Source organism: Poecilia formosa, unplaced genomic scaffold, assembly GCF_000485575.1.
Source record: "Poecilia formosa unplaced genomic scaffold, Poecilia_formosa-5.1.2 Scaffold13, whole genome shotgun sequence".
Classification (NCBI taxonomy): Eukaryota; Metazoa; Chordata; class Actinopteri; order Cyprinodontiformes; family Poeciliidae; genus Poecilia; species Poecilia formosa.
The window spans coordinates 1,934,120-1,950,789 of NW_006799952.1; the positions used below are offsets into that span (position 1 = coordinate 1,934,120).

The 16,670-nt window shown below is 39.6% G+C and overlaps 1 protein-coding gene across 7 annotated transcripts in view; it reads left to right on the top strand.

Moving 5' to 3' along the window:
- Nucleotides 1-4,880: 4,880 nt before the first annotated feature.
- magi2b (membrane associated guanylate kinase, WW and PDZ domain containing 2b) overlaps nucleotides 4,881-16,670 on the top strand; it is a 105,353-nt gene continuing 93,563 nt past the window's right edge. For 5 of the 7 annotated variants that reach the window (XM_016668078.1, XM_016668079.1, XM_007545574.2 and 2 more), the window contains exon 1: nucleotides 4,881-6,149. In XM_016668078.1, coding sequence (XP_016523564.1) covers nucleotides 5,852-6,149 — 298 coding nt within the window. In that variant the 5' untranslated portion in view covers nucleotides 4,881-5,851. The remainder of the gene's footprint in view (nucleotides 6,150-16,670) is intronic. The other 2 variants (XM_016668084.1, XM_016668085.1) reach the window with 1 other exon arrangement.

The window sequence follows — 16,670 nt, forward strand, 5'->3', positions numbered from 1 at the left end:
TTTAACCCAGGAAGAGTTCAGAAATCAACATTTATTGGAATAACCAGGAGGTTTTCAATGGGGCTCTTCATTTTTTCCAGAGCTGTATGTGCCTTTCTAGTTTCCTTTTAAAAATATCTAAACTCTTAGTTGACTCATGTCTGTTTGCAGCTGAGAGCTGGTTAAAAATAGACAACATTATTTAGGTTTCAGTCTAACTACCAACGAAAGATTGTTTCCAGGAAAACCGAGGGCCGTGGAGAGGCTGTAATATAACAAATCTAATTAATTTTCCTGCTTTACAACATTCCAAAAAATATTTATTGCTTAATTCTTCTGATGCACTTCCACAACTACTGGTTCTCCAAACTCCCTGCAGAATTTGTATTTCTATAATTTTAAAAACAAAACAAAAATTTATTCTGAGCCTGTGCTATTAAAAAAAATAGACTTTAGCTTCCAGTGCTTGTTTTGAAGATGTTTGATGCAAGATCCTTTCAAAGGTAAAAAAAAAAATGGGTCAAATAGATCATTAAAGCTAAGTATGACATTAAAGAAGGAAACTTCTAAGCAGAGCTGTATCCTTATCGGTGTGAAAGCAGTAGTTTGGTGCAGCTTCAAATTGATATTTCTTTCTGGAGCCGCGATGTACTGTGATGAATTATTTCACAGCAGCTGACACTGATACCGGTGCAGATCTGTGAAGGCTAAAATCAGATGATCTGTGTTTGGTTTCGGCAGCCTCCTGCAGCGAGGGAGGCTGTCTGCTCTGGTCTCCCGTCAGGCTGGATTCTGTACAGGTACACAGCCATCACCAGCTCCATTTTTATAATTAAATCTCATTGTGAGCTTCGAGAAGGGGAGGGGAAAAAAAAAAAAAAACCATCGTGATATACACGCCAAATTCCCTGAAGCGTTTGAGTCTAATTAACTTATTCTCTGTGTGAGTGGAGCTGATTTTTAACTGCTGCCTCTTTCCTGCGGCTCCTCGCAGATGTCGTTCTGTTTTCTTTGTAATTTTGAGGTTTAAACTCTTCCAGAGATTGGAAGAGTCAGTGAAGGTGACTCCCTGTTCTCCCCACTCTCTTTGTTGGGAAATAAAAACAACTTAGCATGCATTTCTTTCCTAAAAGCAAACCCTACAAAGCGGGGAGTCAATGAGGGAAGCTGTGGCGTAAATCCATATAAGCTCTATTGAAATTCCTCCTCGGAGAGTGCAGGCTGACTCATGTTATTGTATTTTTCTCCCTTCTGTTGTTTGGAAGCGTGCTTTAGGATGTTCATTACTTTCCACCGATAATAATGACATGAAGTAATCTCCTCATCTTCCCTCTTCCTGGCCCAGCCGGTGTGCACAAACAAACGCAGCCACAAATGCACTAACAAATATTCTGAGGAAGCCCAGATTGTTTTTGTTCCTGCAAGATCTATTCTTGGTCATTAGCTTTTTGGCAGATATAGGAAAATGTGATATCTTATGTTGCTTGACTGGAAAACTGGCTCTCAACCCCACAGTCATCGCGCCACTGTTGTTGGTTTCTCCTGCAAGTCACACTGAAACTGTGACACAGCTGTTCCTCTTCCGTACGCTGTCAAGAGAAAATCTTAAAGTGGCTCTAAATATAGATATTTCAGCTCATAAGTTCTCTCTTTGTTCCTCTGTCACACTTCTGATGGTCCAAAATAGTGGAATGCTCTGATCCAGATATAGATACAGTTTCAGACAGGAGTTTACATGCACTTTCCAAAATTATTGTCATTAATATGGGGCTTTTAATTATGCATTTGAACCATTATTTTCCATAGAGGGGAGGGCGGGGGGATTGATGATGCAACAAACAAGTTAAATGGAAATAAGTTTGAATTTATTCTAGATTTTTTCTCTAATTATTGGATAAATGTTCCTGACCTAGTTGCAGAGGAACCTCAGTTTTATCTCTGCTTTTATCAGAAGGGGGTGAAGTTAATTGAATTGGTTTGCATAATTGGTTATGCACAGTTTGTGAATTTTCAGTCGGGAGCGTGGCCAAAGATGTTCCTCAGGCTGGGACTGTAATCTCCCTCCCAAAAGATTTCAATGTGAGTTTGGGATCATTTTCCTGTGGGAAGAACCAGAAGACTAAAATTAAGATTAAGTTTCTGACCTGAAAGAAAACCAGTCAGGATTTGAGGAACAACACGGGAACCATTAAGGCTCAAAGCCTGGGATGATGCAGGATCACCTGTGCTCAGGAAGGAGGCTCCATGTTACCCACGAAACCTTAAAACTTGAATGAAATATGCAGTTTACCCATGTGGACTAACCAAATACCTTCTAGAGGCGTTTTCTGCTCAGGCACAGCGACAAACGTTCAAACCTGAAAACACAAAACTAGAGGAGTGTGGTGGTGTCAGTATTATGAAGGGGCTGTTTGGCTGTCAGTGGCTTGTTGCACAAAGTGGGTGGAATAATGAAAGAAGAGGACCAGCTTCTAATTCTTCTACTTTACTAGAAGTCAACAGCTGGGTGGTTAAAACTTGGACGCAGTTTGATTTTCCAACAGAACAATTATCCCAAACAGGCATCCAAACTGCTCTTAAAATTATAAAACAGACTAAAATTAAGATTATGGATTTACCCGTACATTTTCTCTGGTGAAAATGTATTGTCTGTGCTTCCGAACCAGTTCCACAGTGATTATAATACAAGTGTGTTGATAAAAAGAATTAAGTGTGTTTCCTCTTCACCTTCCAAAGGGAAATTGCACCATGTTTGACATTGTTTGGGATGGATGTACTGTATATATTTACCACTGTGTGAAGCACTTTGCTGCTGTTCGGATTAGAGAAAGTGCACAATAAAGTCAAACCTGAGCACTGTGTTCAGGTTTTCTTCGTTCCATCATAATCATTGCACAAATTGGTGATTAAAACAACACTGAGTGATGAGTCAGTGTCAATCTGACTGATACTACACAAGAGAAAAAGTAATTAAGTCAATAAATCAATGGAAAACAACACAGATAATGCAATAAAAAGCAATGACTGTGGAGTGACAATAACTTCAGACATTCTGGTTTTGAGGGGGAAACTTGCAAACCCACAGACTGCGACGCCTTGTAACGCTGCTGCTCTGGGATCCACCAGCAGAGCGGTAAATAAAGCTGGGATTCATTTCCCCTCTGGGTGTGTAATCTACTAATCCAACACATTTTTCTAGATTATGCAGTTCTCTTTTTCCAAACCTTTTTCCTGTTTAAGCTGAATCTGCTCCACATGGTCATCTGCTTAGAATTAGTGTCAAAAGCGTGATTCGCTGTTGGCCCAAACCACACAGTGACCTACATGCCGACAGACTTTAAGTAAGGAAAGTGACAGTCCAAGTGGATCCTCTGCTCTTCATGGATTATTTACACACCCAGGGGACTGTGTACTGTACAGCGTTACGAAAACAGACCCATGTTCCTGAAGCATCCACACAAAACAGGCTAGAGAGGTAAGAAACCTTCATCCTCCGCTGCGTTAGAGGGGTCCGCTCTGGACGGGGGCAAATAAATATTGAATGAAATGTGACTTCAGTCACTTCAGAAAGCCACACGGACATGAAAAAGTAATGGTGACAAAAAGGTTTGTCGTTTTCAGTTGAACTTGAACGTGCGCCATCATGCATGCCAACTGTTATGTAACTGACTGACTGAATGAGGAAGACTCTGAAAGGCCAAAGATGATGGTTCTGATTGGTTATGGGAAATCTGTAACACGCTACAATGGAACAACAAAAACAAAAACCTAGGTGATTTTTTTATTTATTTAGTACAATCCTTAGAAAAATAATAAAATCACTTTTCACAAACATGCCAGAATGCAATTTTATTCAATTTTTAAATTAAAATCGAGAACCAAAGTTGGAATCATACTGTAATTTGGACATCTAATTTAACAAATACCTGTGTACAAGTCTATTTCTGCCAATTAGTTTACAGTTAAAAGAGGGTCTTTATAGAGTTTAATGAGCCAAAGCAGCTGACTGATTAACAGGAGAGCTGGCAAATAATGGAAAGAAAAGCATTACAAAAACCCTGCAGCTTTTCCAAAATGCGGCATTGAGATTTATGGTGAGAATTAGATAAAATCTTTCCTGTTTTTTACTGAAAGTTTGACTTCATGTAGGGAATTAACAGGAATGTGACATTATCCTTTCAAAGCTGCACTGATATCTGAATAAAAAAGCCAACATGTCACCTTTTTGGATCTTTTAGCATGTTGCTGATGGCTTCCAAGGTAAAGTTTCTTGTAGTGCAAAACCATGTAGGGAGCAGTTGAATCTGGACAACATGACTGGAAAACGTATCACGATTTAAGTGTTTCATACGATAATTATTGATTAGTTTTTTGTTTTAAATATCTGAAATACTGCCAAACTGATGGCATGACCTTTCCTGTTTTATCCGTAGTTTTCACTCCACCAGTTATGAGGGAAGGTGGTAAAAAACAAACAAACAAACAAACAAAAAAACTGCTGCTTCGCACGTTACTCAACAGGTTGTTGCTAGGTAACCAAAGGGACGTTGCCTTGGTGTTCGTCCTCTCGCTGCAAACGTTGGGAGAACACCACCAAGCTAAATGTCTGAGGTTCAAACGGGACAAACCTCCTTTAAAAATACAAAGTGATGATGTCATACAGACTCAATGTGATACACGTGTTTGATTTCAGCTATTTTAAGTAGAAAAAAACGTGGGGGTGACCTAATTTAATTCTTAACAGAGATTGCATTGTTGTTATATCAACATGAAATTTTAAAAGTAATTTTTCTTTAAATTTATTTGTATTATTTGAATTATTCGGGTATTGTTAAAACCTCTTATTAAATATATATATATATATATATATATATATATATATATATGTTTACATTTGCCAAGTTGACAGGGTGTCCTGTTTTTGTTTTTTTGTCTGGAATAAGACGTTTTTCGACTCAAAAGGCTCAAGTCCAAGTTCCAAGCCATTAGTGATAAAGTTTTGGTCAAGCTCCAAGGCTTTTGTAATTATATCAAGCTAAGTGTAAAATCATTACATTTGTGACTGCAGTACAAGAGATGTAACTCAAATTTACACGTTTGCTGACTGGCCCCCAAATTAAATTCTGCTTTGGACCTCATAAAGGCTTGGGTCGGCTCTGGAAAAATCCAATATCTGAGTAAAACAAAAATAAACAAACAAACAAACAAAAAATAGATACAACAATGAAGATTTAAAGAGACAAAACCACCGTGTCTACTCAGTCATTAGATGTAATCAGGGCCCTCATGTGAGATTCCTCACACTGGTGATACATGAAATATACTTCTAAAAGAAACAATGTTAAGGATTAATCGTTTTTGTTAAGTTATTAACGTTCTGGTACACTTTCGGCACACTTATATGTGTTAATAATGTAAATATTTAAAACCAGAGGTTGTCTGTCCTGCAGGGTAAACTGTTGCTCCTCCTGCATGTCATCTCCAGCGTGTGATCAGACAGCCAGAGGAAGCGCCCCTGGCAGTGTAGTAAACGAGAAGCGCCTCCTCTCTCCATCGCTTCACGCCGAACCAGAACCATTCATCTCTCCCCTCCTTCAGGCTTCACATCCGGGTCATCCGCCAGGATCTGTCTCCTGCGTCTGTGGCTGACTGAGAGTAAGAATTGTTCCGTCCGCCGCCGCGCTGTACTGCAGCTCTCCTCCCGACTGCGCGGCTCGCCGAGCGGACACTGCGCTTAGCGTGCACCGGCGACGATGGAGCCCCGAGCGCCGTGAAGCCGCAGCCGGGTCGCACGCACACAAAGCCGGGGGATGAGACGGTGAGGAGAGGCTTCGTGTATGGGCTAGCCCACGGTGATTAACTCGCCCGAACCATGTCGAAGAGCCTCAAAAAGAAAAACCACTGGACCAACAAAGTCCACGAAGCGGTGATCACCCGTGGGAAGGAAGGAGAGCTGGGCTTCGAGCTGAAGGGGGGCGCGGAAAACGGCCAGTTCCCCTACTTCGGTGAGGTGAAGCAGGGGAAGGGACTGATCCAGAGCGGAAAACTGGCCCAGGATGAGCTGCTGCTGGAGGTCAACGACATGCCAGTGGCCGGGCTCACCACCCGGGACGTGCTGGCCGTCATCAAGCACTGCAAGGACCCGGTCCGCTTCAAATGTGTCAAGCAAGGTGAGATGTTTGGGAAAGAGGGGCCAAGAGCGCAGCGCGGCGCACATTTCACAGGGGGGGAGGCTTGAGAGTGTTGGTGAGTGAGTGAGTGTGCTGCGTTATTTTTCATGCTCTGCTTTGATTAAGATGTAGGCGAATATGAGCACTGAGCTGTCAGGCTGAGCTGAGCGGAGAAACGTGGACAAACACGGACGTTTCGGGCCTGTTTGTGCAACGACGGGTCCAGTCCAGCAGCATCAGCAGCTGTAGTGATTTGTTTACCACAGAGTCTCTGGTTCGATGCCACAGCCTGGAGGGGGTGTGTCTGCATAGACGTGATATTTTCTCCTTGGACCGAGCTTTTCTCACCAAACAGGCCTTTGCTGTGGATCAGATGTTGATTCTCTTGCATGCATCACGTCAGACATGATTGTGGAGACTGGGAATTTAGAAGCGCTGCTGGTTCCTTATTAGAATATTACATAAGACCAATTTAAAAAGGATTTTTATTACAAGAATGTTGTGCTGGGGGGTGGGAACTGTCATAATCGACACCAAGAACATTCAGGATGGCTTATAATTTTGCATAAGAAGCGGGATGATCACAGAGTGAGATAAACAAGGATATCGGCAGGAAGTTTAATGGAAGGAAAAAGTGTGGCTGAAAAATGGTGCCCTATATACCCTAAACCCACAGTTTTGAGAGAATTGTGAATTGAAGCCCCTTAAAAAGCTTGGGGAGGAGGGGATTCACAAGGTGTGAAGTCTGAGATTTAAGAGGCACTGCACACAGAGGCAGAGTGAAGTCAAAGTTTATTTACAACATCACAGATACATAAACGATTAAAAAAAATAATTAAGTTTGGTAAAATAATAAGACAAAAATACCAACAAAAATAAATAAATAAATAAATCCTGGATGCAAATCCTGTTGCATCCAGGACATGAGGTAGCTGTCATTTCCTCTAAGTGCCTCCTTAACCAGAGACATCAGAAGAGTTTTACCTCAGCTGAGCAGAAAAACGACTGGACTTTTGCTCAAATGTTCAACGTGTTCCTTTCAAATGAAGGCAAATTTTGATTTTCATTTGGAAAATCAGGATTCCAGAGTTCAGAGTTCAAGGCGCTTGAGGTTCAGAGTGAAGTTTCCACATTGGTGAGGATTTGGGGACTCATGTCATCTGCTGTTGGAGATCCTCCATGTTTTATGAAATACAAAGTCTGAGTAATCCTCTACCAGAAAATATTAGAGCACTTTATGCTTCCCTCTGCTGAGAAGCAGACACAGATGATCTAAAGGCCGTTATCAATGCAACCTGAGCACCTTAGTGGAGCCACTGGGTGAGCGCCTTGATGCCAAGCGCCTGTAAAAAGAGCCCCAACTAAGTTTTTAATACATATTCTGTACAACACATGGATATACCTTTTAGTATATTGGTGTATACATATTTATTGGTCTTATATAACATACTTATTTGCTAAAAAACATTTTGAGTTGTCATTGCCTGTGAGCCATAATCATCAAAATTAATAGGAATAAAAAATGTAAATGTTGCTCAGTGTATAAGCAACATTTTGAACTGATTCAATAAAATAAATGAACTTGTCAACTATATTCTAGTTTTAGTGTTGCATCTATTTATGCGACTTTTTGGTCATGTTTGACATAAATGACAAAAGAATCTTAAAATTAAAAACTTAGCCTGAATGTTGTTGAATTATTAAAGACACACTCAATTTCTCCAAAAACACTGGTTGTGGTACAACACTGGATTATTGAACCTGTTATTTCATCATATGTTAGCAATTTTGTTTTTTAGTTTTTTATTGTTTGGTTATAATTTTTTTTATTTTAATTTTATATTTGATTTCTTTGCATTTTTTTTCTTGCATTCTTCTGGTTCTGGTCTCCACTTATACATTTTTATTTATTTTTTCATCTTCAGAGGTTATTATTTAAATTCCTACAGATTTTTTTTCCAGTTTTATATTTTTTATTTAGAATTTTAAAACTTTGATTTCTCTCATCTTTTTAATGTTTTTCTTTTTAAATCTTTTTACTTTTTCTCTTTTAAAATATTTTTTATTATTTTTTTTGTTGCTTTTTGTAGTTGTTTGTTTAGCTGTATTTTACAGTGTTTATAATTTAGTGGAGGGTTGTTTGCTCCCTCAGCAGTTGACTCTGATAAAGACCAAACCTGGTCACCGATTTCATTCCAATTGAATGAGAAATAATGGCATTTGAAGTATTTTTCCTTTAAATCATAGCTTTCCTTTCATCATATTCTGTGCTCAGTTGCTCTTTTCTCACTGGGACATTTTTGTTTTTTACTCAAAGCAAGAAGCCTCATGTACGACCTACATAAAAACTTTCATATTGATCATCTCCGGGGCAACCTTCTCCTGAGTTCAGCCATTGTTTTGTGTAATCATTTTGTCCTCCTGCGGCTGAAGGCTTGCTCTAATGTTTCTGAGGCATAGCGCCGGGGTTTATGGCAACAAATCTGTGTGATTGACCTGCTTCTGTCAGCCAGCGTAAAAACTAACACGTAACTAGAACATAAAAGCATGAGTGGATAAGATATTTATCATTCATTGCACCATCTGAGGCTCAGTTAAAACTCCAAGTAAGTGATGGAGAGGAAGAGGACCTGCGCTCTTACATACGGTGACTTGCTTCTGGGACAGAAATAAAAGCAGGAGATCAAACTTGTTTTTTTGTTTATTTTTGGCCGCTGCAGCATTTGGTCAGGCATCCTCTCCTGACTGCTGGCTCTCCATCTGTGTTTCCATGAGCTGTATCAATGTGATTGATCACTGCGCCGGAGCTGCTGACATGGTAAGGTCTTGTGATGTGCAGCGAGTTAGACGGACAGGTCTATTCTGCTGCTCCATCCTCCTCTCTTATCCATTTAAACATGAGCCTATCTGAGTTTCCAAACACCCACATCACTTCTCTGAACGTCCGCGAATACGCTGCTGTTTGAGCACAGCTTGCTGCCCCCTTTGTGTGTTTTTCCTCTTCTTTTTCTCCCTCTCTCTTTCTCGCTGTGATATTACTATCTGACTTTCATCCAGAGGAGAGTAGAGAGTGTATTTATGGATGTTAGCTGCTGACATATTGCTGAGGAAATCATCTAGAGTGCTCTAAAAAGGTACAAGTTGGAGGCAAGTCTCCCTCCCTGCAAAAATAACTAAATTATAATAAGATGAATGTCCTGAGTCTTAGTATATAATCATAATTTACCATGAAAATGAACACATATTGAGGTTTGCAGAGGTAGACTTCAAGGAGAAGAATACAGCTGAAAGCTCATCTCCAACACACTCATCTGAGATTGAGATTACACAATCACCTCTTCATTGTTCATTTACACACTTGTCAAAAATAACTTACTTTTGCAAAAGTACTCAGTAATAGTCATTATTTTGTGTCTATTAGTTATTTCGCAAAAATGTGAATCACTTCACATTTTTGTTGTTTTGCAACCACAAAAATTGCATTTCATTTTGGTAATTATGTGACAGGCCAACATATTTTGTAGATCCAACTTTTGCTGCAATTACCGCTGCAAATCTTTCTTTGCTCATTCTTCTTCTAAAAAAACTCACGCTGAGTAAGATTAGATGGAGAAAATTTGGAAATATTGCATCAGCCCTTCAGGCCTCTCGGGTCTTCTGGTTCTGCTCTGCTCTGCATCCCCTGAACCAAACGAGGAGAAGCAGCTTTCAGCCTCTATGCACCACAAATATGGAACAAACTTCCAGAAAACTACAAAACTGCTGAAACACTGAGTGTCTTTAAATCTAGACTAAACCTGTTTGGAGTTGCCTTTGAAGCATAATCGAATAAGGATTTAACAAAGGCGCTTGACTAAATGTCAGTTGTTGATTCTGTCTTGCATGACTTTGTGTGTCTATAATGTAGAGCACTTTGAAATGCCTTGTTGCTGAAATGTGCTGTACAAATAAAATTTGATTGATTGAAATCAATTTGTGCCACAGATCTCATTAGCTGGGTTTTGACTAGGCCATGCTAACGCATGAAAACCATCGATTGTAGCTCTGGCTGTGTGTTTAGGGCCATCCTCTTTAATGGAAACAAATCCCCAAACTTACCATCAACTTACTGATACCAGAAAACCGATCATTCACCATCATCAGTGGCCTGAGCATTCACAATCGGATCTGCTGAGCATAGAGAGCAAGGAGAGAGTGTGAGTGGCGTATACACAAGTGTTATTGACAGCGCTAAGACCCTTCTCCTGGCTCTGGTTGGTTGTTTCTGAGCGAGCTGTGTATTTCTGCAGTTAGTACTGGGAGCACTGGGAGAAGACAGAGGAGCTTGATGGTTTTTTCCCACAGATTATGTGTCTAATATCACATTATTACCACATAGTGACAGTTTTACCAAATATGTAAAAAACATATTTTTCATAACATATTGGAGCTTTAAATTGATCTACGGTGAAAAAATAATCTGAACAGAATGACGCCGCCACCATCTTGTTTCAAAGTTTCACAGGAGGGCGTTTTCAGGGCAATTTTTCCACATGTTTGTTGTGTCAAACAAACTGGGACTTCTTCATGTGACTTTTGTTTAATCAAGGCTTTCTTCTTGCTGCTCTTACATTACAGAGCAGATTTACAGACCGCATGACCAATGGTTGTCTTGTCTAGCACCTGAGCTGTGGCTCTCCGCAGCTCCTCCAGAGTTACCCGAGGCCTGTTAGCTTAACATGGTGAATTTGGCAGTTTAGGACGACTGCCATGTTTTAGTAGGTTTGCCATGATAACCAAAAACATTTATAATTTTCCTTCCGCTTTTACAGTTATGCACCACTTTGTGTAGGTACATCACATGAAATCTAAATAAAATACAGTAAAATTTGTATTTCTAACATGCAGGAAGGTTCGTGAGCGGTTTGAGGCACCTGGGCACCCAGATCTGTTTTTCTGCGTTGCTGCTGCATCTTCTGGCCTGAGCCACGAACACAGACGGTATTGTTTTCACAAGCTGACGAGTTTTCTCCGTCACAGCGTGCAGGTGTCAGCGTGACGAGACATTAAGGCAGCTACAAAGCCCTTATAAAATCAGTCCTTCAGCCTCTTGCACTGTTTTTGTCTTTCCTTGGAATATTTAGCAGCAAAGATTGCAGGAAAAAGACTTGAAGTGAGCATCTTAGGAGAGCTGTTATCTCTCCCCCTGCTGTGTGTGTTTGTGTGCATTTCTGTTTGCCTCAAAGGTTTCTGGTTTCTCTCTTGGACTCCAAATAGATCCAAACAGCAGCAACGTCACCAGACAATCAAAACAAAACTCTTCAGTTTAGCGCTCAAGACCTTTACAGTCAGCTTACATAAGACAGAGACATTTTAACCGAGAATGCCTCAAAATGCCACATTTGATTTCATGGAGTGAGAGAGATGTGCAGGCCTTCAATGTTTTCACAAAGGCTTAACAAAATACACCCAAGATATATTTGTTCTTACAAGACATAAAAAAAATTACATGAGTTCTGATAATGAGTCAAACCCCATTTCTGTTTGATTATTTGTTAGACAGCAGATCCGTCGGTGGTGTTTGTCTCTTTGTGAGCAGCAGGCATGTGTGCAGTGCAAACGGCTGTTCGGTTCACCGAAGCAGATTTCTTGAAGTGCCATAAAGATCTTAACTGTGGAGAGGTGTAAGAACAGCACGGAGCGCAGAGAAGTGTGAACTGTGTGTGTGTGTTTGTGCGTGTGTGCACGGTGTGTGTGCGTGTGTGTGTGAGTTACAAAGTGAGAAAGAGAGGTGGAGGAGACACACTTGGATAAATTCCAGCTTGTTTGTCTTTGTCTGATAATTTACGGTGAATTGTTTTACTTTGAAGTCTTAATTTAGAGATTTGCAAAAGTTTATTTAGAAAATCATAAAATGATAAATGATCAAAGTTTGATGTTCATTATAATTTCCTTACTAAGCAAATATTTTATCTGGGACAAACAAAAATTGAAGGTTAACTGATCAGTCCATTCTGACTGATTCACCCCGTACAATTACACATTTTTTTTTATTTATATCTAGAGGAGCAAAAAGAAAAATACATTAGCTCCATTTAGGCATCAAAGCATAATTTGTCACAATAACAAATTTTGCTGGACGATAAATTGTTCCTGAAGTTTTAGCAATAAACGATAATATTGTTGTTTTGAGACCATTTTTAAGTGATATAACAGTAATGGTAAAATAATAATGCAAGAACACATTATAAAAGATCAATAAATTTTAAATCCTAATGAACGTTTAAAACTGGAACTGGAAGACATCTTAAATATCCTCCAAAATAAATAAACAAAACGACAAATGAAATTAATTTTGAAGAACTAGTTGAGACAAAAGTGCCAAACTGAAGACTTTTATCATCCAGTTTTTGGTAGAAAGAGAGAGAAAAAAGAGATAATAATAATTATTGAGTTTTAATTTATCATGCGAAAAACTGATTTATTGATTATTGCGACAGGCCTAATGACGTCTCCAACCTTTATTTGATTCTCATTAAACTCCAAAACTGTCTCAAAGTTCAAGTTGTGTTTAATATCCAAACAAAAATGTTTGGAGTTCACAGTTTTTATTCTACAAATAGAAAAAAAAACAAACAAACAGATTTTTGAGCATTTGATTTGAAGATAATGGATCAGATCCGCGATCAAGTGATAATTGGCTGATTCTGATCTCTTGTCGACTGGTGCACCTCTAACATATCACATTTCTTTTTAGCTGCATTTAAATTGTGTTTTTGTTAACTGAGAGATTTATTTTCACTTTTAGCTACCTCAGAGCCACCGTTCCAGGCACGACACTCGGTGAAATGTTGTGCTGTGTTGCAGCAAACCGAGTAACATAATTTCCGTCTGATGAAAATCCAGAAGCGTGTTCCTTATGCTGGACTGGACTGAGATTTTCCTCCCCCAGAGAAACGATGGAGAGGCGGCAGACCCAGGATGTTTAATCCACCTGGGTTAATGAGAACAACATGAAATGTTTTCTCAGGCTAAACAACGTGAATTTAAAATGTTAACATGCCCTTTACCGTTTTAAGCGGAGCGGAGTCATCCTTCGTCACGCTGCAGATCGCCCACAGAGTTGGAGAGCAGACTGGGCAGCTTGCTCTTCACCAGTTAAACAGTCTGGAGAAATTAATTCATCAATCTATCATGCTTTGGTTACGTTTAATAAAATATAGGACTTTATGAGTAGTTATTGAGAGAAGGTTTATAGTTGAACACTAAAACATCCCTTTTAGTGTTCAACTATAAACTAACTATCAACTATAATCCCTTTTAGCTGTTGGTGCCAAATGTCAGCACATTACAGAATAAATTAAATGCTTCAAATGAAATGCGTTGCACTCAATGGAAGTTAATGAGGAATTTAACTGCAATAGGTCAAGTATTAATTATTAACATTATCATTACCACAAATGGCAGTTGTTGTTTTGTGTGCTTTGTGTCTGTTATACGTTTCAGAAATAGCAACGTGGCGTCAATTTTATATAATTTTTGCATGAGTGTCAATTGCTGATTTGGCTTCTTGATAGGACTGCAAAACTCAGGCTGGAGAAATTCACTGGAATATTCCTTGAAGTTCAAATTCCTACATGGAACGTGTAACGTTTTTTGATAACCCAAGCTAGAAATTCAACATGGCCACCAATTGTAACTTCAGGAATAGTTAGTGACGTTTTAATGTCATGTAGTTAGTGGGACGCTGATGTATTCAACAACGCTGAGGAGTTAACACGTTGCTCGTGTTTAAAGGGATAAAATGTAGATGAATAAGCAGGTAACCACTGCCCCACACTAATGCTGCCCTGGGCAGTTGCCCACATAGTTGCCCACATTGTTCAAGTTGCTGCTTTGGAGGTAATCAGACTGCAGAGTCAAAAACAGTTTTGATGAGAGCAGTCTAGCCTCCACAGCTTCAAAAGGAATAATTTTAAAGTCTGATAAGTTATATTTATGCTCCATAAATAGCTTCTGGTTATATCAGTTCTGGGTTTTTTGTATTTTTATCTTTTTCTCTACTTTTTAGCACTTGTGATTTTTTTTTTTTTAAAACACTTGCAGTCCATCAAACTTTGGGGAAATGACGTACTAAATGTTCTTTGAGAGCTAAATGTGATCCAAAGCTTGGCAGGGCCTCCTTGCACAATTATAGCTGCTGAGCTCAGACTGGATAATCAATGTTTGGAGGCGTCGTTTAGCGAATGGTCACCCAGTGCCAGTGTTAAAGCTACTGCCAGCTTAAATTAGCTCATGTAAGATAAGCCTCTGCCTTGTTGTAGCTTCAAATCGCACTGGAGATAACATACAGTGTCTGTGAAATCTAGACCTTCAGGAGGAAGTGTTTGAATTTGTTAAGTTTTAACTCTGCGGTCCAAGTCCCGCCAATCATCTTAATGTGGCAGCAGTGTTGAGGGACAGACGGAGCGGAGGGAGAGAAGGCGACCTTCTTCTCCTCCCTTGTTGCTTTGTTGATGAGAGGCTTGAAGAATCAGTGCATAACATCCTGTCTGCTCTGTCGGTATTAATAACTCACCGAGAGATGGGCTCTGTCAGAAACGGAGGAGGATTTTTATTGAGGCTAGAAGCTGCTGGAGCTCGGCTCAGAGGATCAAACTCGGGCTCAGCCAGCCAATGACCAAATATCTAACTAGTCCAGTAAAGTGAATTGGGTCAATGCTATTCTCCACACCACAGGCGCACTGCATGTGCGGACAATCTGGGGCTGTGCCGCAGCATGTGTTTGCATAATACAGAAAGATTTGGTGTTTCTGTGTCAGATCCTCTTCTGAAAAGTAACAGGATCAGAATTTTAGTGGCACTCGGCTGTTTTTAGATCATAGTTACTCAACTGGAAAAGTTTGACCTTAAATAAAGGGTCTCTTGTCCCTAGAACAACTGTTTTCCAAGGATTTTTCAGATGCTACAGTACAAACCCTTTAGTTCTGGATCACCACCGCTGTGAGCAGATGATGCAGCTTATTGGGCCAGATTCTGAAAACGAGGATTCATCTTGGGTCTTACTGCGATAAACACCATATTTTGATAATTATTCATGATATGTGTGAGTGCTGAATGAGTGCGCCTTTGTGTGGCTCCTGCTGAAAAAGGGGAAAAGAAATGTGTGTAAAGTTGATGCATGCACATCCATATAATAAGAACAATAGCAAAGTGTCTCTATGTGCAACATTTCAGCGCTGAATCATCTGGAACAACACGACTAAAAATATGTCCGAGCCTTAAAGTGCAAAACAAAACAGCTCTCTTTGGTTTCAGCTCCAGGTTGTCAGATTTATGAACTTCCTTTACAATTCTGAATTAGAAAAGTTGGAGACACTATGAGAAAAATATTTTATTTCTAGACTGAAGCTGCACAATATAAAAAGGTTTTGTTATCATTGCAGGCTCAGGCTGGGTTTTAATGCTAAGGACTGCTTGAATGTAATGTTTATTAAACTATAACACTGTTTATACCCTAAACTCAAATCATATATTTGACCAGTTGTGGGTTCATAAAGTTTATTTTTCCAAAAACAATTATGCCCCCACTCTCAACCTTCATAAAAAACTCCCAGAGTACTTTGCAACATCTTGTTGTTCAAATTGCTAACATATATTTTCTTGTTTGGCTGCGTGCTTAATAGCAGATTTATTAAGGATGCAGCCCTCCACTACGTCTTTGTGGAAAACCGAGAGCGGCAGAGATACCAGCGGCTTATATATGTACGTTTCCAGTTTTTTTTTTTTTTTTTTTTAACTTTGTGGGTGCGTCTTATAGCAGGGTGCGCTCTAGTCTGGAAAATACGGTATATTTTCATACCGGTTTCAACATTTAAATGCTGCTTTATTTTAGAACCCTCAAGAGTAATTTTCAGCTTAATTTTTACACCAAAACGGTTCAAATATCAGACCTTTTCACCATGTAGTTGGTCATTTCAAAGAACACGACTAAAACTTTCAATGAAGTGGTTTTTTTAGGTTTATGTTTTCTGCTGCAAAGTGTTTACCAGCAGAGCCAAGAGCAGCTGGGAGTATTTAAATTTTTAAATACTTCAGTCTGGCTTCTGCTTGCTTACTTTACATTACAGCCTGCATGCTGTAAATCAGAGTATGAGCAGTGTCTTGGCTGGTCGTGGAGAAGATGCTCTGCTTTGTGTTTTATCGGCATTTTTGAGCACAGAGTATTATCAGCATGTAAAAGCAAAAGCAGCCCCCAAATAAACTTGGTGAGACGACAGGAGCACAGTTACCGAGGAGTCTAAAGTGGGTAGAAATGGAAGCACTCAAGCAATTTTTTTAAAAGTTTCCCTGCTTACAAATAGTCACTTTGCTCCTTATGCACCAAGCCTCTCAGCCCGTTTTCATCCCCAGAGCTTTGGAAAAATATGCAGAGGATTTACGGACGCAGCTGTAAACGGAGACATCTCACTCTTCGCCTATGCTGCATGGCACCTGTCGTTATTTAATTACAACAATTCAATACTTACCTTTTATTTTTCA